Source organism: Trematomus bernacchii, unplaced genomic scaffold, assembly GCF_902827165.1.
Source record: "Trematomus bernacchii unplaced genomic scaffold, fTreBer1.1, whole genome shotgun sequence".
NCBI lineage: Eukaryota > Metazoa > Chordata > Actinopteri > Perciformes > Nototheniidae > Trematomus > Trematomus bernacchii.
The window spans coordinates 949,467-977,078 of record NW_022987715.1 but is presented as its reverse complement, the minus strand read 5'-3'; the positions used below and the strand labels follow the sequence as shown (position 1 = coordinate 977,078).

General features: G+C 38.8%; 1 protein-coding gene across 1 annotated transcript; it reads right to left on the bottom strand.

Annotated features, from left to right (window-relative positions):
• Nucleotides 1-27,612, bottom strand: LOC117492035 (cGMP-dependent protein kinase 2). The gene is made up of 19 exons (XM_034142170.1): nt 27,491-27,612; nt 20,768-21,133; nt 18,517-18,683; nt 16,635-16,748; nt 13,789-13,894; nt 13,007-13,070; nt 12,822-12,899; nt 11,750-11,844; nt 9,496-9,564; nt 7,984-8,082; nt 7,760-7,895; nt 7,200-7,336; nt 6,326-6,415; nt 4,771-4,912; nt 4,504-4,667; nt 3,588-3,710; nt 3,204-3,266; nt 1,008-1,074; nt 1-96 (listed from the first exon to the last, which is right to left on the bottom strand). The coding sequence occupies exons 1-19, from the start codon at nt 27,610-27,612 to the stop codon at nt 1-3; spliced, it is 2,298 nt and encodes a 765-aa protein (XP_033998061.1).

Sequence of the window (27,612 nt, the reverse complement as noted above, 5' to 3'; positions counted from 1 at the left end):
TCAGAAGTCCTTATCCCAAGCAGACAGCTCATCAGGAGGTTCCTCTGTGTCAGGAGGGAACAAGTCGAAATGACTGTGATCCATTGGGCCCTTCAGCTGAGGAGCAAGATAAATCATCAGGAAGTCAATACATTTTGCCAGCATCAGTTCATTCACAGTGTCCTCATTGGTAGAGCTGAATTCCTTCTGTCCGTGCACACCCTAATCAAGGACATTTGGCCAGTTCAGTTTGCATACTGACAGTCTTCCTTAAAATACATACTAATAGGTCAATATTTACACATGTCAGGGACAGTTTGATTTCTTTCATGCAGCTAGGAAACCACTGTAACTCAGTACCTTAAATAAGTCAGTCTTGCACTTTGTACGTTGAACAACCACTGCAATGTTTTCCCCCAGCGTCATCCCCATGACCACATGACATATGACTGTGTGAGAATCTAATACTAAGGAGACTTCAAACAATGTTGTTTCTCAAAAACCTAATGAGAAAATGTATCATTTTTTGTATGTGTAGATCAGGGTAACTCAACAGTTTAGTGATGTCACTTTGTTATGGAAGTAAACAAAGGAGTCCAATGGGGCCGTTTTAGGCAGGGTGGGGAGTGTGTGGGAGAGAAACTCCCTCTGGAAGGATAACAGGGATTTTAGTCTCTGCAGACCATTTACATGCACCAAAAATCTATAAAACACACTGTAATTCAACCATTTCAAAAAATTTCTTCAAACCTGTCGCTGTCCTACAGTTAGTTCAGTTGGTAGTTGCTAATTTATAGCTATGCTATTACCATATGTATCCCATCAGCATTTTAACCTTCATTAAATCTACATTTTCCATTATCGGTCACAAATAATATTGTAAACATCATGGCAGATTTCTCCATGAATAAAATAAAAGCAGTAGATTGCATTCTTGTAAAGTTTATAGAATGGCAAGTGGTTTTCTCAGATTGTTCCGGAACAGTCTGTCAGTGCGCCATGTTAGAAAACAAAGCTCATGGTCTCACCTCTCTCCTCAATGGGGACGGCAGCTTGTGACGCCTCAAACCTTCCCAGTTGAAGCCCTGGAACCACCTTTACAACAGATAGAACAAAAAGAACCTCAGGGTTGGACTTTATTTTAAATAGAACAGACTGTAACCTTAAACCAGATTATTGCTGGTTGAAATATAATTAGAAACTGTTGGGTTTTCTACGATCTAAGGTAGGATTAGCTGAAAAGAGTCCAGGAAGCTTATTTACAAGTTAACAGCATTTAATAAAACAATGGTACAATGATACAATGAATTTGCAAAATGGTTAGCAAGCTTGCTCTCTCCGTTGCAGGGGATGAGAAAGAGACCGGCTTCCTGTTTGTGTCACATATTTATCATCTGTAGTCTTCTCCCATTGGCTTAGCATCGACAGGGGGCGGGTCCAAGGCACGGCCTGTCGTTTTCTGATGTTAGTTACAATCTTCTAATATCTGTTGGTCATTTAAACATTCCCTAATAATAATATTGCAGCGTCAATAAGTGAGAGTTGAAGACAGTGTGTTTAGTGTGCAACACCACGTGTCGTTCTCCTTATATTCACGTACACAAAATAATATTAGCTACATGCTAATGCTACAAACACAGACAGACAGGAAGTCGAGTGTGTCGACAATGTCGTGAACAGAATAAAACAGTGTTATTAATTTAAAGTTACAGCACATATTGATTTTATCCCTTACAAAACCACATAATACACCTACTAGTTTCAACCAGTGGTTATAACCTAATCACGATTGTATGCTTATGTCTTTTTATGTCTTCCACTCTAAACATTTCTGCAATATAGCTGATAAAACAATCTAAATGGGTGACATCTTATTTGAAGGCTACAGGATACAACCCCAGTGTTGTAACTTTTTTACCTGGGTAAATCTCTGAGTAACATGAATGCCGCTGTGACAATATAAAGATCTTACATTGTTGCAACAAAACACAATAAAATGTGCCAACCGCTGGATAAGCATTCCTAGAAAAGTCAAGTTTTGATCTTAAACAATGTTTTAAACTCATCATAATGCCCTGTGGGGTAGAGTGGGGAAAGATGACCCACCCCCTGTATCTAGGGAACTGTGCACATGTTGTCATGTGAACATAGATTCAGGAAGCACCCATCATTTCTATTTGGCTGTGATGGAGAGAAGCATATGGTGTACAATAAACCATGTTCTGCTTGCCATAGCAAATGTATGCAGCTCTGAAAATATGTATCATACATGTTGGTTATTTAGCAAGGTGTAAAACCATGTAAATCATTTAGCTAAAGATTAGCATGAATGGTGCCAAAAAAGTGGCTGTGGGGTAAAGTGAGCCAGTTCTTCAACTTAACCCCCCATGAGGCACTGAAGTTAAATTAAGTCTCTGTAGTATAAAATAGTGTTTTAGTGTAGTTTTTTTTTGTAGAAACAAACCGGTCACTTTTTAAAGGTCTTGGTCTTGTCTCGGAATCGACTGCATTTGGTCTCGATCTTGTCTCGATCTCGGACCTATAGGACTCGAGATTTTATGTCAAGACCACGGCTATAGCTGGGGACCTGATGAAGTTTGGGTACAGAAATCCAACATATTTGGTTCTAATCTGTTGATAGACACCTGGCAGCTATGGCCTGCTCAGTAGTCTAGTCATTGGGTATCTACTGTAGCTTCCCAAGTCTTAGCAACAGCCGTTAGTTTTATGAGAAAACTTTAAACATCATTCTCTGACCTTGTGCACCTTAACTGCGCCCTTTAATCCTATCCTCACCTAAGGAATACATTGCAAAGCAACTTCATCCATTAGTGATTCCACCACCATTAATACCTGTTTCTAATCGTCTTACAAATAGCCAGTTGGCAACCCCTCTGGTATGTCCTCTGACATTTCTATCAAAGATAAGAACCAGGTTGTCATATTGTGTGCCATTATAGGAGTGCAGGTCAGTCTTTAGGGACATCAGATGGACCCCCTCTCAGTAATTGTTACTTTTTTTAGTTGGGACCCCAAGATTATTGCCTCAAAAAGCAAGTTATAATCTGGTGCACATCACCAGCTTACATTACCAGCTAACAACATGTCAAGCTAACTAGCATGCTGCCAGTAGCATGCAGCTAAACAGAACTTTACATCACAGTTTTGAATTAAATATAATTAAATTAAATTAAATTATGAGCAGTCAAGCGGAAGTTTCTTACTTGTGTTTTTTGATGTCAATGATGCCATTCTTTTTGTTTCCCAGCCTCTCGACTGGATTTAGCCTGATAGGAAGCGGAAGACATTTTATATTAGTCCAATTTATTAACCCTGAGGAACACACTCACATGATAATATTTGTATAACACTTGGCTGAATATACATAGCAGCAGCATCAAAACTTACAAGCTGCTAGCACATTGGCTACAAAGGCAAATGTGGACAGGACATCAGTGTGACTGCAACATAATCATCCATTTAATATTTTGAATGATATTGCCTGGTCTGCTCCACACCACCATCTACACAGTGGTTTCCTAATTGTCTGTTTAAATGACAGAGCACTATCATCCTCATATCAGAAGTTGTTTCTTGATTCACCGTACTTGCAGAGTCTCCTGATAAGGTCGTCTGGACGCTTCCCTATTCTTTTAGGGAAGTCAACCTTCTCAATGCCATGGAGGACCATGGTGTATATCTTTATGGGGTCTGTGCCTGCAAAGGGAGGGCTGGAAAAAACCCAGAAGAAACAGATTTCCTGTTTATTGGGAAGTAAAATGATCATTACACTAATGAAAGAATGGGTTTAACATTTTGGTTAAAAAAAAAATGGTTTCTTTCTTTCTAAGAGATTATGAAAACTAAATCCATCTCATTTAACATGCTTATTATTGTACATTCTTAAATATTGAAGTGACTGTTATTTTGTATATATTGATTGTTGTGTTTTTATCTAGGTCTTAATGTGTGCACATGTAAAAATGTGTCTTTGATTCTGTGTATATATACATATACATATATATATATATACATTTGTTTTATATTTGTGATTGTGGGAAACGGTATTTCAATCCTCTGTCTGTACACATAAAGTTGACTTTGACTTTGACTTATTTTTCAACTTTAAACAGAGCCAGGGAAGCTGTTTCAAATGCCTCCAGGCTTTATGCCATTTAAAAATCTTAATGTCTGAAACAAAGCAAATAAATGAATTAAAAACAACTTGTAGTCAAACAAGTATGCATCAAATTAAAGACACTATCAACTAGATTGAATTTAATTGTGCGCATAAAGCACTTTTAGGATTAAGGGTGGTAGGGAGGAGGTGAAATATCTTGCTCGTGTTGCCTTCTTTTAGTTGGGCACCTTACAGTTAAATGCTTTTATTACTGCATATATATATTGAAACATGTTAGCTTAAATCAAATGTTGACCTGCTATGCTGAGTACACTCAACTTCACCTTCATCAAACGTTGCATCTAAGATTGTAAAAAGCTAATATATTTGACTGACTGACTTACTTGCCAGTGAGAAGTTCAAATATGAGGATTCCTAAGGACCAGCAATCAGCTCCAAAGTCATGACCTTTGTTCATAATGACTTCGGGGGCCACATATTCTGGAGTCCCACAGAATGTCCAGGTCTTCTTTCCAAGGCCGATCTTTTTAGCAAAGCCAAAATCTGCCTGAGGAAACACAGAGGAATTAAGAATATATGTTAATAATTTAGATACACATTGCATAACACTCTTTAAATATTACAAAAAAGATTTAAAACAAGTGGCTTACCATTTTGACATAACCCTCAGCATCCAGCAGAAGGTTTTCAGGTTTCAGGTCTCTGTAGATGATGCCCAAAGTGTGGAGGTAATCAAAGGCCTCTAAGACACAACCAGTACAAAACCTGGCTGTGGGCTCTTCAAAATAGCTCCTGGTAGGTTAAGAAAAGAACCACACAGGAATGGAATCCATTAATACACAAAGACAGTTAGGACAACTACCAGGGTGTTGTGCATCTTAAGCCCTACACCAACGGGGCTCCCCAGGAAAAGATATTGAGCTCTATACAGCAGAAGCACGTGGCAATACCATAGTCTTCTTCCAAACATAATGTTATTTTGTGTACAGTTTGTTTGTTACAACTCCATATTGATCTCAATGTGTCATGGTTGCTTCAGAGAACACTTGTGGTGAGAATTGGTGGGTTGGTTTTTGCTATTTTGTCAACCTATCTGATTCATTTCTTTAATCTCTGCCAGATTCAATGTCATCACTGGTCCTTTAAATTCATCGAAAATGTAAAACTGTCTGGACTCTAGATGTAGGTACATGTGGAGAGATAGATAGCAACTCACATTTATGGTGCATTCCCAACCCAACCCCTCATTTGTTAGGTTAAATTCTCACCTTGCAGTCATGCCAGGATGTTCTCCAGGGTTTGTCAGTGCACTGTGGATGGTTTACATGTGCAACCATAGTCTATTGGTGCAACAGACTGAAACACAGCTGCCAACATTGTAAATTGTCTGTCCTACTCATCTAATTATGGTCTCATGTTCCCAGTTAAGTATTCTATTACACTGTGACTAGAGCACCAGAAATATGAAGCATATCGCTGTAAACAGAATTCACCTGAGGCTGACCAAAACACAGCAAAAAGGAAATCTCAATCTCAGAATTTCTGAGAATAGCTGTATGCCATTATCAAAGTGTTTCGTTAGATGTCATAGATATTACAAAACAATTTTCCCTACGTCGCCATATTTTTCCTGTGAATGTATTTGTGTGTGCATGCATACAGATGCTCTCTCCCTAACAACATTCAAAATAAATTGACTTATTACTTCTAGTGATTTTGAGTAAACTAATCCTTTAAAGTGGACCTATTATGCTATATTGGAAAGATATATTATAGAGCCATACCTATACAAAACATGTCTGCATTTTTTTGCTTAAAATACCAAACAGTTCACTCATTGTAGCATGCCTCATACTGCTCATACTCCTCTTTTGCAGCCCTGTAAGAGAAACGCGGATTGTGGGTCTTTAGCTTGAAAAAGAGGAGGCGGAGCTAATGCCTGATCAGAATTCTACCGGAGATAAAGTTAAATTCTGCTGTGATAAAACGCCATCCTGTTCTAAACCACATCAAAGATTATTTCTGAAACAGTATGGAGCTCAAATGCTTTTTCTCTTGCAGGTTTATCACAAGGTGAGTTCTTTTTTTTACTTCCTGCTTTTTAAACACATGTTTAAACACATTTTGCATGATAGGTCCCCTTTAAGTTACTACGCATATTTTCAATAAAGTTCTTTATAATGTAGCAAAAGAACCTACACTCACATGTCCCGCAGCACAGTCCACAGCTCTCCACCAAGACACACCTCCAGCAGCATGTAGACAAACTTATCATCCCGATATGTTCGGAATAACCTGAAATGCAGCCAACAGACTCTTTGTTAACTCCTGTTCGCGTTAAAAACATCACCAACCAGCTAGCTTACTACCCTGTTAATATTCTGTACATTTGAGGTGCACCTTTAGTCAAAACTGCATTCATGCTTTTTATTGGTATCGATGTCTTGTATTGGTAATGCAAATCCTAATAATATTAATGGTGAATAATAATGTGTCTAATGCACTTCTATGGACTAACGAGGGTTTACAGAGTGAAGCTGCGGATCAAAAATACTGCTGCAACTCTTCAGAGAAAAGCCCTTGTTCTATGAACTTTACAACACATGAAGACACATTAAATATAATTGACATACTTAGATTTAATTGATAGTAAAAGACCTCTGAACTGATATAGAATAAAGGGAGTGTAAGGAGGAGTGTGGTACAGTATTAGTGAAGGAGAGTGAACATCACATGATGGCTGACCTTTCCTCTCAATGACAGTCAACACACTGCTCACACAAGCCTTTGTTCTGTAAAGTCATAGTCCAGATAAATCTCAGTGCAGTGGATGGACCCGGGTCAGCAGCATTCTCCCAGCAGGTTCCTTAGCAACTCCACAGAGAAGCTCAAACACCACCACCACCCCCATTTCATCTTCTCCTTTCGGAATACAGGAGGTTAGTGTTGCCTAAAATCCTCCAGCCTCTTCTCTTGAACCTTTTTGTGCTTCCACTAGCTCAGATAGCAGACAACAACTGCATATCTTTACAAAAAGGTATCAGGGTGTGGTTACACCTGCATGTGTGATGAGATTCACCTGATGATGAACGCAGAGTTGGTCTGCTGAAGGATGTTTTTCTCAGAGTAGATGTGCTCCTGCTGTCTGGTGTCGACGATGTGCTTCTTCTTAATGCACTTCAGAGCAAACGTGGTGTCCTCGTCCTTCAGCTTTACCTGAGACGCAACAGAGGAGTTAGCCTTCATTTATAAACACTGTCCCTGTAATAGCCTCCCGAGGAAAAATACGTTGATTATAGTGAAGAGCCTCAGGAAATCTCATGTTTTTCCCATAATTATCTAGAACGGCTTAATGCTACATTTAACTTTTTTCCATGAAGTAGATTAGATGTTTCATCACTCACCCTGTCATATCCTCTGACCCAACCTGCCATGAGGTCACAAACACTGCCCCTTAATTTTGCAGATATATTTTAATAATATTCTTATTTTTCATCCATTGGTCATATGTTTGCTCAAAGATACCATACTACAAAGGGACTTGAGTTGAATAAATAACAAGAACAGGGTTTGGCAGTTAAAACATTATCCAGATAAATAAATTGCAGTATAATGAATACTAGTGTTACTGAAGCTAACCAGCTCCACTCGTCCAAACCCTCCCATGCCCAGAGTCGCGATGACCTCCAGATCCTTGAAAGGCAGGAGGGAAATCTTCTCCCTCAGCCTCCTCAGCTCCTGGGCCTCTGCAGAGTCAATATGAGGGGAGTGGGGCCTGAGAGAGGAACAGCAGGGGACATATGGTCACATTTGGGCCCCTGTTTGCTTTTACTCATACACTGACTCTGTCATGGTGCACTTACAGGGCGTTTCTCCTCTCATCACTCCTGGAAAGCTCATCTACATATTCCTTCAGATAAGCCTGGAGCTCCTCATAGGTTCCCACCATTTGGTTGAAATTGCTAGAGGGGGTAACAGGGGGAAATTAACAACCTTTAGTTTGGTGTGTGTGTGTGTGTGTGTGTGTGTGTGTGTGTGTGTGTGTGTGTGTGTGTGTGTGTGTGTGTGTGTGTGTGTGTGTGTGTGTGTGTGTGTGTGTGTGTGTGTGTGTGTGTGTGTGTGTGTGTGTGTGTGTGTGTGTGTGTGTGTGTGTGTGTGTGTGTGTGTGTGTGTGTGTGTGTGTGTGTGTGTGTGTGTGTGTCGTGTTTGAGGGTATGTGTTTGTGTGTGGTACATGCAATACTATCTATAAAAAAAATTACCTTTAACTGGTTTGCAGCCACATAACTTATACAGCATAAACCTTATGTTCTGATAAAGATACTTTAAATTATTTTAGTACAAATGCACTGAATGGAAAAGCACAGCACGCTGTCGCACAAGGGCAGGCTACTAACTGTTATTTTATAATAATTCTTATTTAGTTTGCTTGTTTGTGTTGTGTTGTAACTGCTGTCCTTTCTGAGCCGGCTCTCCCATGTTCCTGCTCTTCTGTCAGTAGATCCACTCACCTGCTCCCCATTCCCTGATCAGCTTCTTCCTATCTATACCAGAGCATTTACTTGCTGCCAGATTGTCTTTGAGCCATGAGCCTGAGCTTTCCTTTGTCTTGTACCATAGTCTGCCAGTGCCTGTGTTTTTAACCATTGCCTGTTTTCCCTGGACAATGCTTTATGTTCAAGGTTCAAGGCTTTTATTAGTCATACGTACATAGCTACAGTGTAGTTATGACGATGAAAATCTTAGGTCACAGGCTCCTCCAACAGTGCAACACAATAAAAAAGCCTTACCCTTTACCTAATTTGCCTGCCTGTAATTTTTGTATCATTGGTCTACTTTTGTAACGATTTTTGTAAGACTGAGCATTTGCACCTGCCCTTGTGGTGTTATGCATTTGTTTTTTTTTCCTTGAACTGTTGGAGTAGCACTGTATAATTACATATGTTAGTTCATGTGGATGACAGGAAACTAAGGGCTGTGCTCTGGGATTTTACTGCAGCGTTTGATGTCATGGACCTCTTATTATAACATATAAACATATAAATAAATAAATAAAGATTATTGCCAAATTGAATGTCAAGGTTTTTCAATTCAACCTAAATAGCAGAACATAAGGATCTTGCTGACAGTTTACCCAGGGTTGGTTCAAAATAAATAACTAGTTGCTGGCATTATAACCTTCCATGCTCCTCAATCCATCTTCAGCAATAACTGGTTGCAGCAATGAAAGAGTAAACAGCAGTAACAAAACACAGATGAGGATATATTACTGTTCTTTACATTTTCATCTACCGTATATTAAAATGGCCTTTAATATAAGCTTTGGTTCCAGCTGTACACAATAACATATCAGGTAAACATCTTGTATGTACTCACTCTCTGTCCACCACCAGGCAGTGTGTGTCGTTCTCATTGCAGATAATGTTGGCTGAGCGAACATCCTCACTGTAAACAAACGTAACACAACACACATGAACACATTCTGTGGAGCACCCCTCTGACATGTCTTAGATCTCTGCTCAGATGAGCAGAAGGATTTGTCCCATGTCTCCTCTGACCCATAGTCAACCCAGACACAAGGAACTGGCCCAAACTGCTCTCGACAGTGGAGCTACTTAAAGCAGCCTTCTTATCTTCATGGGTTCACTGGTTAATTGGTAATATTATAACACGCAGTGTTGGAAGAAGTATTTAGATCCTTAACTTAAGTAAAAGTACAAATACTATGGTCTTAAAATTCTCCATTACAAGTAAAAGTCCTGATTTCAAAATATTACTTAAATTAAAGTAAAAAAGTATTAACATCAAAATATACCTAAAGTACGTAAAAGCGTAAAAGCACAATGACCCATTTCAGAGTAATATAGAAATACAAAGTATTATCAGCTAAATGTAGTTCAAGAATCAAAAGTAATAAGAGTACGACAACGGATCTCTTCAAATTATTATATATTATGGTTATTGGTCTAAATTGGTTTAGTACCTACTTAAAGGACAGAAAAAACGTTGTCTCAATAGGCAACTACACATCAACTTTGACAAATATGTCATGTGGGGTTCCTCAAGGCTCCATCTTAGGACCTTTGCTTTTTAATATTTATATGCTACCTCTGGCTGAAATTATTAAAAAGAGCGATCTAAGCTATCACATCTATGCAGACGACACCCAGATTTATTTTGAAATCACACCAGGAGACTATTCTCCGATTAGAACACTGAGCAAGTGCATTGAGCACATCACTGACTGGATGACTCAGAACTTTCTCCAACTGAACAAACAAAAAACTGAGATCATTGTTTTTGGAGCAAAGAAGGACCGATTAAAAGTAATCGCAGAGCTTCAGTTGGCAGACTACAAAACCACTAATAAAGCCAGAAATCTAGGTGTAGTGATGGACTCAGACCTGAATTTCAACAGCCACATTACAACAGTCATTAGGTCTGCATACTATCACCTGAAGAATATATCGAGGATTAAAAAACTAATGTCACAACAGGACTTAGAAAAGCTTATCCATGCTTTTATTTTCAGTAGACTCGACTACTGCAATAGTGTATTCACAGGGCTGACAAAAAAATCCATCAGAAAGCTGCAGCTGATTCAGAACGCTGCTGCACGTGTCCTCACTAACACTAAAAGAGTGGATCACATCAGTCCGGTTCTGAAATCTTTACATTGGCTTCCAGTCGGCCAAAGAATTGATTTTAAAGTACTATTGCTAGTTTTTAAATCATTACATGGTTTAGGACCAAAGTATATTGATGAACTCCTACACAATTACGAGCCATCACGGTGCCTCAGGTCTTCTGGGACGGGTCTGCTATCGGTTCCGAGAGTAACAACAAAACATGGAGAGGCAGCATTTAGCTATTATGCCCCGACACTCTGGAACAAACTACCCAAATCATGCACGTCCGCAGAAACGCTTACCATTTTTAAATCGAGACTAAAAACATATCTCTTTGCCGCTGCTTTTAATTGAGCTGCTCATATTCGAACTACAGTATGCCTTCTAAACATGTATTGTATACCTGTGGTGTTTATTTTTATTATTTTATTATCTTTGCTTTGTAATGCCTGTTGTAAAATGCCATTATATAATGTGTTTTTACTGTATTTATTCATAAAAAGTATTTTAATTTGTTTTGTAAAGCACTTTGAATTGTCGCATACAGAAAAGTGCTATATAAATAAACTTGCCTTGCCTTGCCTTATTATGTTATCCTCTTTTATCCATATAAGAGCATTTTAGTGTTGAAGTTATACCATATCAGCAGATCATGTGTTTTAATATGTACAAAGTAACTTGGAGTGTTAATAAATGTAGTAGAGTAAAAAAAAGTACTTAAGTAAAATACTTGAGTTCAAATACTTTGTTACTTTCCACCGCTGCAAACCGCTCACTACAGTGGACAGGTAGGATACTCAAAAGCAGTATTATTATCTTCATGGGTTTCACTGGTCAACTGGTAATGTGTTAACAAGTGAGCATTGATGGCTGCCAGAAGAACACGGAGCATGAGCTTCAGAGAGTTGGTGCTCACTGAATACCATGTGATGTGAGCTTTGAGGGTAATAGGTGTTGGTTTTTACAGTTCTGCAGTTCTGTGTCCTCAGTCCTGTCTGTACCTGATCAGAGCTTTTTCTCCAAAGTAATCTCCAACTCCCAACGTCTTGATTTCCTGTGGTTCAGCCAGCCCCTCTGTGCTCTGAGTGACAATCACCTACAGAGAGAACTGAACTGAGACAATCATTCTTTTCTAATGGGAGTCAGTCAGTATACAAGCTGTAGAGGCAATATACAGTATATGCGACCTAATATTCAGCTTAAATCATACATAATCATGCATAACTGGACATTTTGTATTAAACATATATGATTTCCTATACTTGAGAATCATATTCTACATGCAAAGCTAAATACCTCAATCATATGTCATATACTGTAGCATCAAGGTGAGTTATGAGCAGCTATGATTCTTAAGGGTAACACTGTATAGTAAGATGTTTCGTCATTTAAAGGGGACCTATCATGCAAAATGCACTTTTGTACGTCTTTTATACATGAATATGTGTTCCAGGGAACTCACCAAGTGTCAGAAAACACAACCCTCTCTATTTTCCTCCATACCCAAATCTCTAAAAAAGGGGCTGCAACGGATCTGATAAAAACTGATCCAGATTTGAACACTTTCCTGACGTCAGGACGGTGGCGCTACGGCTATTGGGCCAACTCCACCAATCAGGAGGAGACAGCAACGGCCATTGCCGTTCTAAAGCGCTGGAGACGCTGTAGTACATATGCCAGGCCAGTAGATGGTGCTGTTCTCACTGAATCTGCCCTTGCTAAAACAGATCTAAAAAATGTCAAATTGAGCAAAATGAGGCATGGCTAAAAATGCATGATCTGTTTGGTATTTTGAAAAAAAAAAAGTATAAATATGCCTTATATAGGTATGGTCCTACACTATATTATTCAAATATAGCATGATAGGTCCACTTTAAATTGCCCTCTGCATTTTTCTGTTGCAATACGCAACTACTGCAGAAAAATTAGCTCCGGACAAATAAAATTATATATATATTATCATGATAACATTTAATTTATTTGCTTCAAGGCAAATGAATCGTGCAAATGAACTTCAATAAATCAAATACTGAGGCTTTAGGACAGTTTGACAGGCTTGTGCAGATATCTCACCTCTCCTTTTGCAATAATAAAGAAAGTGTTTCCTTCTTCACCCTCTCGAATGATATACTCCCCTTTTTCAAAATAGTCCTGAAAAGACAGAAGGTCAGTCATTCTCTTTAAATCAGAAACAGACACTGTATGGAACTTGATAAAATGTAGAAATATGCTACAAAACGTCAGTGTGAAATACTCACCACTTCAAGACAATCCACAACCTTGGCCAGCTTCTCCTCAGGCAGTCCACGGAGAAGGGACACACTGACAGAGACACAAATACACACTTTTTTTAACGGATGTTGGGATTTATCATATACAGTAAACTGCAAAATAATAGAAATGTAGGAAATGTTACAATGCACTTAATTGTCTGCCACTAAAAATGGTCTTTAAGGCTTTGTATTTGGTATATCATGCAGGATTTTGATGATTTAATAATGATAGCATTTAGACTCAATGTCTTCATTATGAAATGAAGACATTTTAATTTTACCAGCCACTACAGCACTGCTGGTATTTTTTTCACCTAGAGTGTCTGAGCAAAAGTCAGTCTTAAACCTGTACAGGTGTGCAGTGGTGGAAAGTAACTAAGTACATTTACTCAAGTACTTCAGTACACATTTAAGGTACTTGCACTTGACCTGAGTATCTCAGTATATATGCTACTTTATACTTCTACTCCTCTACATTTTGGAAGCAAATGTTTTACTTTTTACTCCACTTCATTTATTTTAGAGATGTATTTACTAATTACTTTATACATTCAGATTTTGACAAACAATACTCAGGTAAGCATTTTAAAATAAGATGATTTGGTATGGATAAAACTATCGTGCATTATATTTAATTTACCTAAATAACTTAAAGTGGGGTTAACACAACATTTATTGGCAGCACATTCTTCTAATATTTGAAGATTTGCTGCTTTTGCTTTAAAATATTAACAAATGTGGGGGGGGGGGGCACAGAGCTGTGTTACCTGCACAGGAAGCTGAAGTACTCGTCATGGCGCGCCTGTGTACTCTGCATCATGATGGTCTGGAAAGTCTGCCGGTCCAGAGCCCAGATGTGAGACTGGGACACAGCTGGAGGAGAATGAATCATTCATTTTATCTGCTTACCATATCAGTTGCTTATATATTTTATTACTATTTATTTAGTTGGAATGCTGATACAGCATTCCAACTAAATGTTATTCTACGGACAAACATTTTATTATTCCGCCGGAATTTTGCACCTCTTCTCCTCCTGCATTGAACATCGCAGAAACTCTGTTCAAACATCAAAACGTTCAACTCGGTCGGGAATCGATGGCTATTACTTTTCTCATTCATAACTTTCATAATTCCAGAGATACATCCCATAATACATCACATTTTTAACATGGAAGTCAATGGAGAAATTCTTCAGACTTAAATAAATCTTCATGCGACTTCAACTGCTAACTGTTCATTCATACTTTCACTCAGAAACCTCATTCCAACTTTAAAATGTTACACATCTTTCTGACATTATTTGTGTAACACAACTTTTAAATCTGATTCTTACTTTTAGAGATATTAAACATTGTTCAGACCTTGTTAAAGAGGTTTTCTTCAGATTTTAACATTAACTAGAGTGCGTGATGTCACAGCTAGAGGGTAGGAAATCTTGAAATTTGCCTTCATATTTCTTTATAAAACTGCCATAATTCCCAAACCCTACATTCCTGAGACATAATTTCTCATGACAAACGTAGGAAAACATCTCGTAGCTTGAAAAAGGACAAATAATTAAGCAAAATAATTAAACAAAATGCCTCTTGAGGGCATGAAGTGACAAAAACGTTCAACATGTCTCCATTAAAGTCCATTGTAATTTCAGGCTGATATTTCCTCACAGCAGCAGCCGCACACCTTTAGTTAAACTCCCAAAAAGGCCACATTATTAACCCGAAATTACACTTCAGATACTCAACTTCCTTGACATGCTTCACGTTTTGAAATTTCACAGATATCTGTTATGGTTCTTCCACAAAACGTTCACATGTAAGAGGTTTATCTCTCATTCAGAACAATGCAAACCTTTGATCTCTACAGAGCTCAACTATAAACACCTGTGTAATGGAACACGATGATGTCATCACTCCAACTGACAGCAGTCAGTTCTAACTGTTCTCTCTCTCTCTCTCTCTCTCTCTCTCTCTCTCTCTCTCTCTCTCTCTCTCTCTCTCTCTCTCTCTCTCTCTCTCTCTCTCTCACTCACACACACACAATGTTCCAAACGACCCAAAACTTCACAGGTTTGGTAACGATGCAGCCATCAATGCATCTAAGCGTATTATGCGGTGTCATCAAATGTCGTTGCCATGGTGACAGACCACTCGCCATGAAACACGATGTCGCTGTAAGTCCAATGGACACGGTCCAATCGTCCCCCAATCTTCACTTGTATATCACCGGTCCATGCCTCAACAGCTCTATGTCAATTATGGGGTTTCTTCAAATGCCGTTGCCATGGCAACACAATGCTCACCATGAAACACGGTTTTCTCATAACTTCAGTGAACGATGCAGCCATCAACGCATCTAAGCGTATTATGGGGTGTCATCAAATGCCGTTGCCATGGCGATAGATCATTCACCATCAAGTTAGTTAAAAAGTTTGCAGTTCAAATATTCTGCTGCTTTTCCAAGCCTTTATACTTTATTTTCTTCACTCATCACACATTCAAGGCCCCTGTGTTCATGTATCATTTCAATCTAAATTCTTCACTTTCTTCTTACACATTACATTTCAGCATAGCAGTTTAGCGTCAGCTTTTCAGCATAAAGCATTCCCACTAGCAATTTCTTCAGGAATTGCATTCTCTAGTTTATTTTGTATTCCTATGCTGTATTCAGTCCAACAACATGCTGCAGATGTACTGGAATTACTATTATGATCATGTTGGGGGATTGTTTTCTGTATTTCTGAGCCAGACAAGAACACTGGCATTGTTTCATGTCCTGGAACATTTTGTAGATATGTTTTCTGAAAAGAGCTAGCTGTTTTCTCATGCATTCTCATTGTCATTTATCATGTCTGCACACAAACACAGGCAGAACATTCCAACTAAACTTTGTTTAACTACAGTACTTCTTTAAGATTATGTGTGCAACTATTAAAAACAAAATGAGGATTAATCCTTAAATAGATTTCAGACAGCTAACCTTCAGGTATCTTTGATCGGCTGCATTTGATTGCACAAATATAACACCAAACATTTTATAGCAACATTTATTTTTTAACGTGTTATAATTTCTCCAGGTGCCAAAGTAATATTTATATTGTGATATTTAACAAGAACAAATCAAAAGCTAAGCTAAGATAAAGACAACTCAACTATCAAGTCATCATTTCAAGTCATAATGAAAGCAATTCATTATTCAATAGATGTTATTAAGGCCTAATTTAAATGTAAATTAATGTATTCAAATTCAAGCTGATGAGTGAAAGGATTATCATTTAACACACTGCAGGCCCCATGTTTACCTAAAATGTTCGTGTTGCATTGTGAAAAATAATTTTGTCTTTCCATCAAATGTTAATTCAAACATATTGGGTGTACAGTTAAAGCTTATAAGCATGATAATATTATCATATCTTTAGAGTTGGTGACACATGGATGAGTAGGTTTGAGGTATATTTAATAACTCCCTGTGAGATGGAGGTGTCTTAAATGATATGGATATGGTTGTCAACACACACGCCATAGCATACACACTGAAGCACCAGGGAGTGTGATCCCAGAGGAGACACACATAAAGGACCAGGACTTATTTAAAGAATGGCTGCTCCCCTCACCTTTGACCGTGGCTGTTCTCTTACAGTTGTACAGTATGGCCAGCTCTCCAAATGCAGTTCCAGGACGCATCTCCCCCAGCAGCTTCCCATTCTGGAAGACCTCCAGCAGGCCATCTGCAGGGAGCAAACACACCTTACAGTTCCACTCATCTACACATCTGTTGGATACAGATGTTTGGATGGCCGGCCTTTCATTATTCCTGTCATCCCTACCATTCTATCATCCCTACCATTCTATCATCCCTGCCATTATATCATCCCTACCATTCTATCATCCCTGCCATTATATCATCCTATCATCCCTACCATTCTATCATCCCTACCTTCATATCATCCCTACCATTATATCATCCCTACCATTCTATCATCCCTTCATATCATCCCTACCATTCTATCATCCCTACCATTATATCATCCCTGCCATTATATCATCCCTACCATTATATCATCCCTGCCATTCTATCATCCTATCATCCCTACCATTCTATCATCCCTACCATTCTATCATCCCTCCCATTCTATCATCCCTACCATTATATCATCCCTGCCATTATATCATCCCTACCATTATATCATCCCTGCCATTATATCATCCCTGCCATTATATCATCCCTACCATTATATCATCCTATCATCCCTACCATTCTATCATCCCTACCTTCATATCATCCCTACCATTCTATCATCCCTACCATTATATCATCCCTACCTTCATATCATCCCTACCATTATATCATCCCTACCATTCTATCATCCCTACCATTCTATCATCCCTACCTTCATATCATCCCTACCATTATATCATCCCTACCTTCATATCATCCCTACCTTTCTATCATCCCTACCATTATATCATCCCTACCTTCATATCATCCCTACCATTATATTATCCCTGCCATTATATCATCCCTACCATTATATCATCCCTACCTTCATATCATCCCTACCTTTCTATCATCCCTACCATTATATCATCCCTACCTTTCTATCATCCCTACCATTATATCATCCCTACCTTTCTATCATCCCTACCATTCTATCATCCCTACCTTCATATCATCTTTACCTTTCTATCATCCCTACCTTTCTATCATCCCTACCATTATATCATCCCTACCTTTCTATCATCCCTACCATTATATCATCCCTACCTTTCTATCATCCCTACCATTATATCATCCCTACCTTTCTATCATCCCTACCATTATATCATCCTATCATCCCTACCTTCATATCATCCCTACCTTCATATCATCCCTACCTTTCTATCATCCCTACCTTCATATCATCCCTACCTTTCTATCATCCCTACCTTTCTATCATCCCTACCATTATATCATCCCTACCTTTCTATCATCCCTACCATTCTATCATCCCTACCTTCATATCATCTCTACCTTTCTATCATCCCTACCATGATATCATCCCTACCTTTCTATCATCCCTACCATTATATCATCCCTACCTTTCTATCATCCCTACCTTTCTATCATCCCTACCATTATATCATCCATACCTTTCTATCATCCCTACCTTTCTATCCTCCCTACCATTATATCCTCCCTACCTTTCTATCATCCCTACCATTATATCATCCCTACCTTTCTATCATCCCTACCATTCTATCATCCCTACCTTCATATCATCCCTACCTTTCTATCATCCCTACCATTCTATCATCCCTACCTTCATATCATCCCTACCTTTCTATCATCCCTACCATTATATCATCCCTACCTTTCTATCATCCCTACCTTTCTATCATCCGTACCTTTCTATCACCCCTACCATTATATCATCCCTATCAACTGTCCAGCAACATCTCTTTAACATGAAATGGGACAGTGTTAGTTGCATCAGATCCATGCTCTGCAGAGCTTACCTGCCAGGACATAGAGGTAGTTTCCAGGTTCCCCCTCCTGGATGACCAGCTGTCCCTCGGTGTAAACCTTCTCGTACATGCAGTCCACCATCTCCCTCATGTGCTGCGGTTCCAGCTTCTTCAGAAAGTCATTGTTCATGATGGCACTGTTGATGAGTTTCTTGGTTCTGGAATTCAGGAATAAGCAGAGATAACCAAAGTCTACTCAATGTTAGTTATCCATACCAATATCACATCACACATTTACCTCAGGGGTTTAAAAACCTTTACAGCATACAAAAGCCTTTGTCCTCTAAATATGAAGACCTCACGCAGGATGCTAGCTATGTTTTTGTTGTTATCCTGTTAGCTGCCAACCAATAAAGGTGGTCACCTATGGTCTTTTCCGTATGCGACGTCAAGGAACGCCACAGTAAGCACGCAGTAAGCTTAGCTCAGTGTTGCTGTTTGCACTGGAAGCAGCAGAGAGCAAACAATATAGGTTGCCTTCCTTCAGTTAATCAGTTTCTTTTGCATACAAAACAGCCAATGATGTGATCAACAGCTAATGAACACGTAGCTTCAAGTTTTGACCTAGCTGGCACACAACAGAGACATATGAAAACCAATTTATTAAAACACATGTCGCTATATATATGTAATATTTTGTATTATATTCTGCTGTATTGTATTATGTAAGGACTGACTTCTGTAAAATAGTTCTGCTATTCATTTATTTGCACACCTTCATGGTTCATCCACAGGAGAGGATTCTGTATTAGACACAGCACTAAGTTTGCTAGATGACATGCATCCAAAGGGTTTCAGGTTTCCATCGCCGATTCTCTGATTAGCCCAAATGGAGGACCTCAGCAAAATCACTTATGTCGTGTTTTGCTTGATTTGGTCAGGTACATTTCCCCTGCCCAGAGTCCCATATGACATATACATAGTGTCGGGCGTGATAGGGCCACTAAAGAACATTCTGACAGTGGGGCAGGATCATTTGAAAATGTGATTGTCAGAAGCATTGCTGTATTACTGTGAAACTACATTCTAGTTCTAATTCTAAAGTGATATCTTCACGTTACTCCAGGATGCATGTTATAAGCTCACCCATGCCACTGCCCATCATAGGTTATACCTTTATATGCTAGCATATTATTTATTTATTTACAAAACCAAATGTGATCTAAACAGTAATGTATAATTATGTGTTGGTTTCACCAGACGTGTTTGCTACAATAAAATATTGCAAATATGGGTCCTGGTTCCAAGCCACTGCATTAATGTGTGCATTTTGAATTTATTCAGCAGATTTCCCTGAGTGGGTGTTTTTGTGCGTCTCTGATTAGCACATCACACAGATGATGTGCGGTGCGTTCAGTGGACATGAGAGTCTGAATGGATCTGAGAGCAGCAGGCAGCGGAGGTTGAGTAATTGAAGCTCATAATGACCCAGATCCTGCATCTAGATTCAGTGGCCCTTTGTTTGGCCCATGTCTTTCTATTATCCTGCCATGGTAATACAGCCTTTCAGATGTGTGTGTGTATGTCTGTGGTGTGTGTGTGTGTGTGTGTGTGTGTGTGTGTGTGTGTGTGTGTGTGTGTGTGTGTATGTGGTGTGTGTGTGTGTGTGTGTGTGGTGTGTGTGTGTGTGTATGTCTGTGGGGTGTGTATGTCTGTGGTGTGTGTGTGTGTGTGTGTGTGTGTGTGTGTGTGTGTGTGTGTGTGTGTGTGTGTGTGTGTGTGTGTGTGAGGGGGGGTTAAACACACTCTTCTACCAAAGGTCTTCTGTTTTGGTCGATCACATTTAAATGACAACGACACCGTTTTTTTAGTAAAAGCTTGTTGATGACGTAATAAATACTTTTCTAGATTTATCATCAGTAATGATTTTGTAAGACATTTTCTATAGACTGTTTTTCTACACACCAGGGAATATGATTTGTGGTCTTAGTCAAACAAAAATCCAGGTGCTAGGTAGAGTCGTAAAGACTTTAGGGTGTTGTTGATAGCAAGTAGCATTATATCTTATGTAGATAATAATGATTGGCCGATTTGGACAATTTCTGAGTGGTTTTGGGGATGATTGAGGATGCTGATTCCATATGACATTTTCAGGATCCCAAAAGTCAGTTTTAACAAGAAAATGAAGATATTTGTACTCCCGGTGGGCTGATTTTGGGTTTCTTTTGAAAGTTTCAGAGGGAATATGTTTTCTACCACTCTAAAAGTTAATGTTAATGTGTGGAGTGTCCCGTTAACTTACTGTGAGTCTTTGCGGACAGACTTTACAGTGGGGGTGTGAGCTGCTCTGAACCCCCCGCAGAAGTTTTCTGAGGTAGGCTCTGCAGAAACGCCCTCTTTGGCTCTGAGGCGGCGGTGCACCTCCACAGCCACCCTGTGGAAGCGGCTGGGGGCCTGGTTGATGACGCTGAAGCGGGGGGGGCGCCGGGGGCGCCGGGGCTGGGGGGAGCAGCCCAGACTGCTGTTGTAGCCAATAGCATCCTGGAGCTTGTCCACCTGGGAGACCTTGGCCTCCAGCTCACTCTGGAGATACTGCAGCTGAAGCTCCTGGGCCCGGAACTCCTGATCCCGACGGGCCAGCTCCTCCTCCAGCTGGGTGATCCGCAGCCTGAAGAGCAATATCAGTTCCATCACTGAATACAAAACCACACTACTGCACACCGACTCAGTCTACACTACAAACATAGAGCAGACAACGTCTGAAATGCTTAGCTGGACCAAATGCATGTCGGAAAAATGACTATACATTTAATACACATCGTAAAATGTGCTACAAGTTGGAGTAGCATCCATAAGGAAGCTCTTTATTCATTTTTAAATGAACTATTTTTTTTGACATTTCCTAAGCATAAACTAGAAGTTGGCAAGTTGGCAAGTAGTAATTCTTGGTTAATCAAGTTGTTTTTGAAGGTAAAGCTAATCAAACCTGAACCATATTATTGAGTGGTTTTATAACAATGATGAAATTATTGATAAACAACACATTTTGCTGTTAGGTTAGATCGAAGGCTTGGTTATAAAGGGAACAGATGTTGTAATGTAATATAATGAATTATGGGACATTTCCAGTAAAGCAAAGACCAATGACATCCCACCGAGGGCTCAATGATTAATCACACAAAAAACGTGTAATAGCCACATTGGTCCACAGGGCAAAACGTAGTATGTTCACAAAAACATCCTCTCAAATTGCTACATGGCTAGGTTTCTTTCTTTCAGCCTGTCCTCCTACAAAAAACGACCAAATAGGTTGATTGTTCAGCAGCTTAATACGACCCAGAGTCACGTTTTAAAGTGTAGCACCTCTAGTGGTCGTGTAAGAAACAACATGCTCCCGTTGATTGCAAACGCTCCGGAGATTCTTTTATTCACAAATAACCCTCTCTAGAAAATCCTAAATTGTGCAATAGTTTGTCCATTAAAATGCTTTTTGATTAGATTTCTAGCGAGAAGTGTATATTCATTGTACTTTTAGAATCCACGTGTATACAGTACGCGGCAGCTTCCATGTAAAGTTAGCGTCAACCCTCACGGGGTGAAAACAGTATTTCCGGTCTCGATGTTTTCATAATAAAACCGGAAGTATTCCCCTCACTGTCAAATGATTACACAGTGATATCTGCATTACTCATCCACTAAAAAACATCAGTTTATCCTTGTTAATTACACAATATTGATTGGTTTAAATTGTGTACAATGCTTTTGTGTTTTTAACCTTCGATTCGGAGAAACAAATCGTTTTTTCGAAGTTTAGACACTACAGAGTTTCCGAAGACACTACACTACCCAGAATCCCCAGCTATCGTTTGGGGATACAACATCCGCCTTGCTTTACAAACCCCGTGATTCGTCCTCAAGCTCTGTGAATGGATGTTGGAGTGGCAGTGTGACAAGGTTGCGCCGAGCGTCAAACAGCTCTTTGAAATGGAATGGAACCACGGCAGACTATCCAAAACTGGACTCGGACGGGTCCAGCCCAGCCCTCCCCCCCCCCAGAACTACACATGCTGGCTATTGTGCATTTCGCAACATGTTCTATGGCACGTCTCTACTGGGAATTGTAGTTTTAAAAGACGTTTTCGTTTTTCCCACAATTAGAAGTTGCCAGTATTAAACTGTTTACACCCCTGGAGGTTTAGGGGATACGAAACACAGTGGTGTTATCACATTTAAAACATAATTAATAAATGGGTGAAAATTGTTTGTGTCCATAATGGGCAGCATTAATATAACCACATGACAGCTAAGGTCAGAAGAGCTTTATTTAACAGCTGGTCGTATGTCTGTGACCCCTCCTGTTGTTAATTGATAAGCCTGAAACATGCACTTGTCAAGGTTCAGAGGCACATTCTGCAAATATGGCAGTAGCTATCGATCATCTTAAGATAAGATAAGATAAGATATACTTTATTGATCCCAAGTTGGGAAATGTTTTTGTTACAGCAGCATGTACTACTTTGTTCTACTCCACTACAATTCAGAGGTTAACCTGGTATTTTTACTCCACTACATTTAGTTTTGTTACTTTGCAGATTCTGATTAATGATGTGAAATATATACAACCCTTAAATCAGACTTTAGTTACACCTGAGTCAAATTCATGGAAGGTGATTGTCAAGTGCCAAAATAAACTATGCAATATATTAGACGTTAAGTACTTTGTCAGACTTAATATTTATCTGTGGATACCCCCAAAGTTTTTTTCTTATTCAAAAGAAGACCTTAACTTAAAAGCCCTGAGCCTGTTTTTCAGGTCTTAGGCTAAAAAATGACATTCCCGGAACAAATTACCATATCTTCACTTCTAAAAGGGTTAAATTAATAATCTTTTTTCTCAAAGCAAGGTTACATCTGTGAGTTGGATGTAGAAGTTTCAGAATCAATATAGATGTTTCTGTGTCAGAGTAAATTCAGATGGAACATTGTAAAAAAAGGTAAATTCTTACCTCCGCCCAAAAAAAAACATTACTTATAGTGAAAACCACCCTTGAATGATGGGATGGTAGACTAAAAGCTTTAGGAATCCAAACTACAACATATAATAAGTACCCTGTATCAAGATTGATGCAAAACAAGTGACATTTGACCTCTTTAGAGAGATTTATAAAAATAAAAATAATATGAAATCTCCGTTTTTTACATAAAAATGCAATGATGTATTATCAGTAATCCTTTCAAAGTGACACAGACACATTGGATTAACCTATGGATTAACCTTCAGCGGCGTTTTTATCATTTTAATGCCATTGAACACGACTATTGATCAGAATAACAGCTAATTTGAGACGATCTCCCGTGAATGTTCCGTAATGCTACGTGTTGTGACGTCTGTTTGCTTCCCCTGTCACGAGTTCTGATCGCTCAGTGATGATACTTATACCTATAGAATCTGTGGAATCTCAGCTTTAATCTGATATCTTGTTTTTGCAGTTACGATAAGTAATAAGGGAATTTTTACCTTGAGTTCTGTGCTAAGTGTGTTAGCATATTTTCGCTCAGGGCTCATTTAGACGCTTCTTGTGAGACTTGTGTTTTGTTTCGGTAAAAATGGTTCGTATTGTCAGTTAGCTGAGTTTCTTCCCGTTAAATGGGTATGACACATTAATAGGTTTTTAAATATTAAGAAGCCCTGAGACACAGTTTCGTGAAAAAACACCCCACTGCCCCCTGTACAGGGGGCTCTAGGGCTTAACCTGTTAAGCACCGAGCCTGTTTTTCATGTTTCAGGCTCGAAAATGACATTCCCAAAACAAATGACTACAACTTAACTTCTAAAAGGGTTATATGAATAATTTCTTTTATCAAAGCAAGGTTACATCTGTGAGTTGGATGTAGAAGTGTCAGAATCAATATAAATGTTTTTTATTTTAAAGAAAATTCAGATTTTACATAGTAAAAAACTGTAAATTATAGTGTCCGTCCAAAAATTATTTTTTACAGATAGTGAAAACTACCCTTGGATGATGGGTTAGTAGACTAAAAACTTTAGGAATCCAAAGTACAACATATAATAAGTACCCTGTATCAAGATTGATGCAAAACAAGTGAAATTTGACCTTTTTAGAGAGATTTAGCCAAAAACCCCCACTTCTGGGGTCATTTGGGTGGATTTGACCTATCTCTGGCCCCCCTTACTCGATTGGGATCGTTGACACACCTTTCTGACCGTTAGAGCCAATAGAATCGAAGGGGGAGGCCCACTCACACACTCATTGTAAAGAGAAAAGGTGGGGGCTACGCGTCTAGAAATGAAACTATTTTTGCAGATTTTGTCCTTCTGGAGTTTGGAAATTAAAAAGCCGTTTTATTGCTTATGGATTATCAGAAATAATTTCAAAGAAGGCACAGATACATAGGATGAACCTATGGATTAACTGCAGTATCGTTTTTTTATCGTTTGAATGCCATTGAAGACCAGTTTTGACCAAGGTAAGCCATGTTAGCGTTTCTAGCTACCTAGCTCCACATGTTATGATGTACGCTTTCGTTTATAGCGTCGCGAATGTTTATCACTGAGTGTTGAGGAGGGCACCCACAGATTCAGTGTCTCCAGGACACCAAAAACGAGTGGTTGGCTTTGCATCTAGGATAAGTAATAAGGGAGTTATGAGTGAGTTTAAGTGCCGTTTCAGGTTAATTTTTTTCGCATGTGGCTAATTCAGAGGCTGAGTGCTAGCATTGTGGGGTTTTTTTGGAAAAGAAAATTAAAAAGATCAGTTAGCTGAGTTTCTTCCCGTTACATGGATATAAAACATTCATAGTTTATTAAATATTAACATTCCTTAGACGTTGTTTCCTGCAAATAACGTGTTTTTCCGCCCGGTACCGGGCGGGCCGTGCATAACAGGTTAACAGGTTAAAGTATTCTTTAATGTTTAAATAAAGCCTTATTAGTTTGTCTGTTTTGCACATCCTCCTATTAATATCTTTGGACGTCCTGCACTAAACTGTTTTATTGTAGAGATCACTTACAGTATCTTCTTGATATTTTCTATTCTATATTTCTATCATTGACCTTCTACTTTCACCCTATTTTGTATGTAGGCTACTCTTAATATTTAAATGTTTTCATCAAATATAACTTATTCAACAACTAAATTCAATAACGTGCTTCAACCACTAGGCGGTGTGGGTTAAAAAACCAGTGGTCTAGTTAATAAAACATAATAATATCAAACATAATATTACTATTAACTTTATTGTGAAATTAAAACAGAACGGTAAAGAAAAATACAGTTTCAGTCTGTCGATTTGAAGCTTATGCATTGTACCATGAACCTGTATAGACCTGTAACAGTCAACTGCTTGAGGAGTTGGAAAGGTAGTTCAGTAAATCAGTAATATCTTTAAAAACTACAAGTCCCTTTCTATCAGCTGTGCACCGTTATGGTGTAAATATAGCCTATCTACCAATTGGATCAAATATAAAAGTCAGCCGAATTAGTGTTAATACTGCAAGGAGACGTATTGTGTGAAGAGAAATTGAAGATGTTGTTGCTGATATATTTATGATCCACGTCACGTATTCAGTTTCCGTGGCATTTCTTCCAGTTTGTCTAGAAGTCTTCTAATCAGGGCTCTATAAATAAAGAACTACGGCAGATGTGTAATATTTAATGCAGCCGAACCGTGTATTACAATGCCGTTATGTGATGACTTCCAAAGAGCAAGAACACTCGGAATAAAGTATTATTGAATTTTTTTTAAATGTTTTCCGATTTCATATCGCATAAACACCATATCCCGACGTGCCTTGCGGCTAAAACATCCAGGATTATGGGTAGTTCGATGTTTTAGCCTATCAAAACCTCTGAAAAAAGAAATGTGTCTCTAAGAATCGAAAGTGAAAAACCTATGGGAAAAACACAAAAGCATTGTACACAATTTAAACCAATTAATGTTGTGTAATTAACAAGGATAAACTGATGTTTTTTAGTGGATGAGTACTGCAGATATCACTGTTAAATCATTTGATCATTGGTTTTATTATGAAAACTTTGAGACCGGAAATACTATTTTCACCCCGTGAGGGTTGACGCTAACTTTACATGGAAGCTGCCGCATATACACGTTCTCCTGGCGAAACCTCAAATCATCTTCATAATATCTATCAAACTAAACCTACACATCCACTGGACGTGGATTCTAAAAGTACAATATACACTTCTCGCTAGAAATCTAATCAAAAAGCATTTTAATGGCCAAACTATCCTACAATTTAGGATTTTACAGAGAGGGTTATTTGTGAATAAACGACCCTCTGTAACGTTTGCAATCAACGGGAGCACTAGAGGTCGAAAACTTTAAAACGTGATTATAGGTCATATTAAGCGCTTGAACAAACAACCTATTTGGTCGTAATAAGCGCTTGAACAATCGACCTATTTGGTCGTATGAGTTGGAGGACTTGTTGCTTTCTTTTCCTATTGATTTCTTATGGCCAGTGTCAGTGAATGATAGTATAGTTTAGCCATTATAATGCTATTTGATTAGATTTCTAGCAAGAAATGTATTGTCTACTTTCAGACTCTACGTTCAGTGGATGTGTAGGATCTATAGATTGATAGATATTATGAAGATTATTTCAGGTCTACCCAGGAAAATGTGTAAATACTACGTTGTCATGGTAACAATAGAGGTCAACCAGGATAAATGAAAGGTTTCTCCAATGATTCATGTTGATGCCCATTTTCTATTTGATAATTCCAGACAAGGAGAAATTATGTGCTACTATATTACAGCAAAAAAGACTAAGAAGCCATTAAACCAAACGAGAAACTGGATCTTTTACATGTATGGCATTTATGTTGCTAAAATACAAGTAACATTGTACATTGTATCAACCTCTTACCAATTCCAGAGGTAAAATAATCTGGGCCACATTCAGAATTCAGAGGTCATACTGATCTAAACCAACAATAATCCAACAATAGGTTTTCATCAAGGTTTTAACTTTTATTCTGACCTGAGGATGTCTTTGTCCAGGCCTGGGGGGTCTGTGTGGATGGAGGCCAGGCAGCTGTTCTCCTCAGCCCGCGGGACTTTTATGGAACCGTTGCCCATGGCCAGGCATTGGCCGGCCACCAT

Coding starts and splice junctions, on each gene's coding strand:
- LOC117492035 (XM_034142170.1), bottom strand. CDS start 27,612: ATGGTGGCCGGCCAATGCCTGGCCATGGGCAACGGTTCCATAAAAGTC. Junction 21,134..27,490: donor CTGGACAAAGACATCCTCAG/GTCAGAATAAAA, acceptor ATTGCTCTTCAG/GCTGCGGATCACCCAGCTGG. Junction 97..1,007: donor CGTCCCCATTGAGGAGAGAG/GTGAGACCATGA, acceptor CTTGCTCCTCAG/CTGAAGGGCCCAATGGATCA.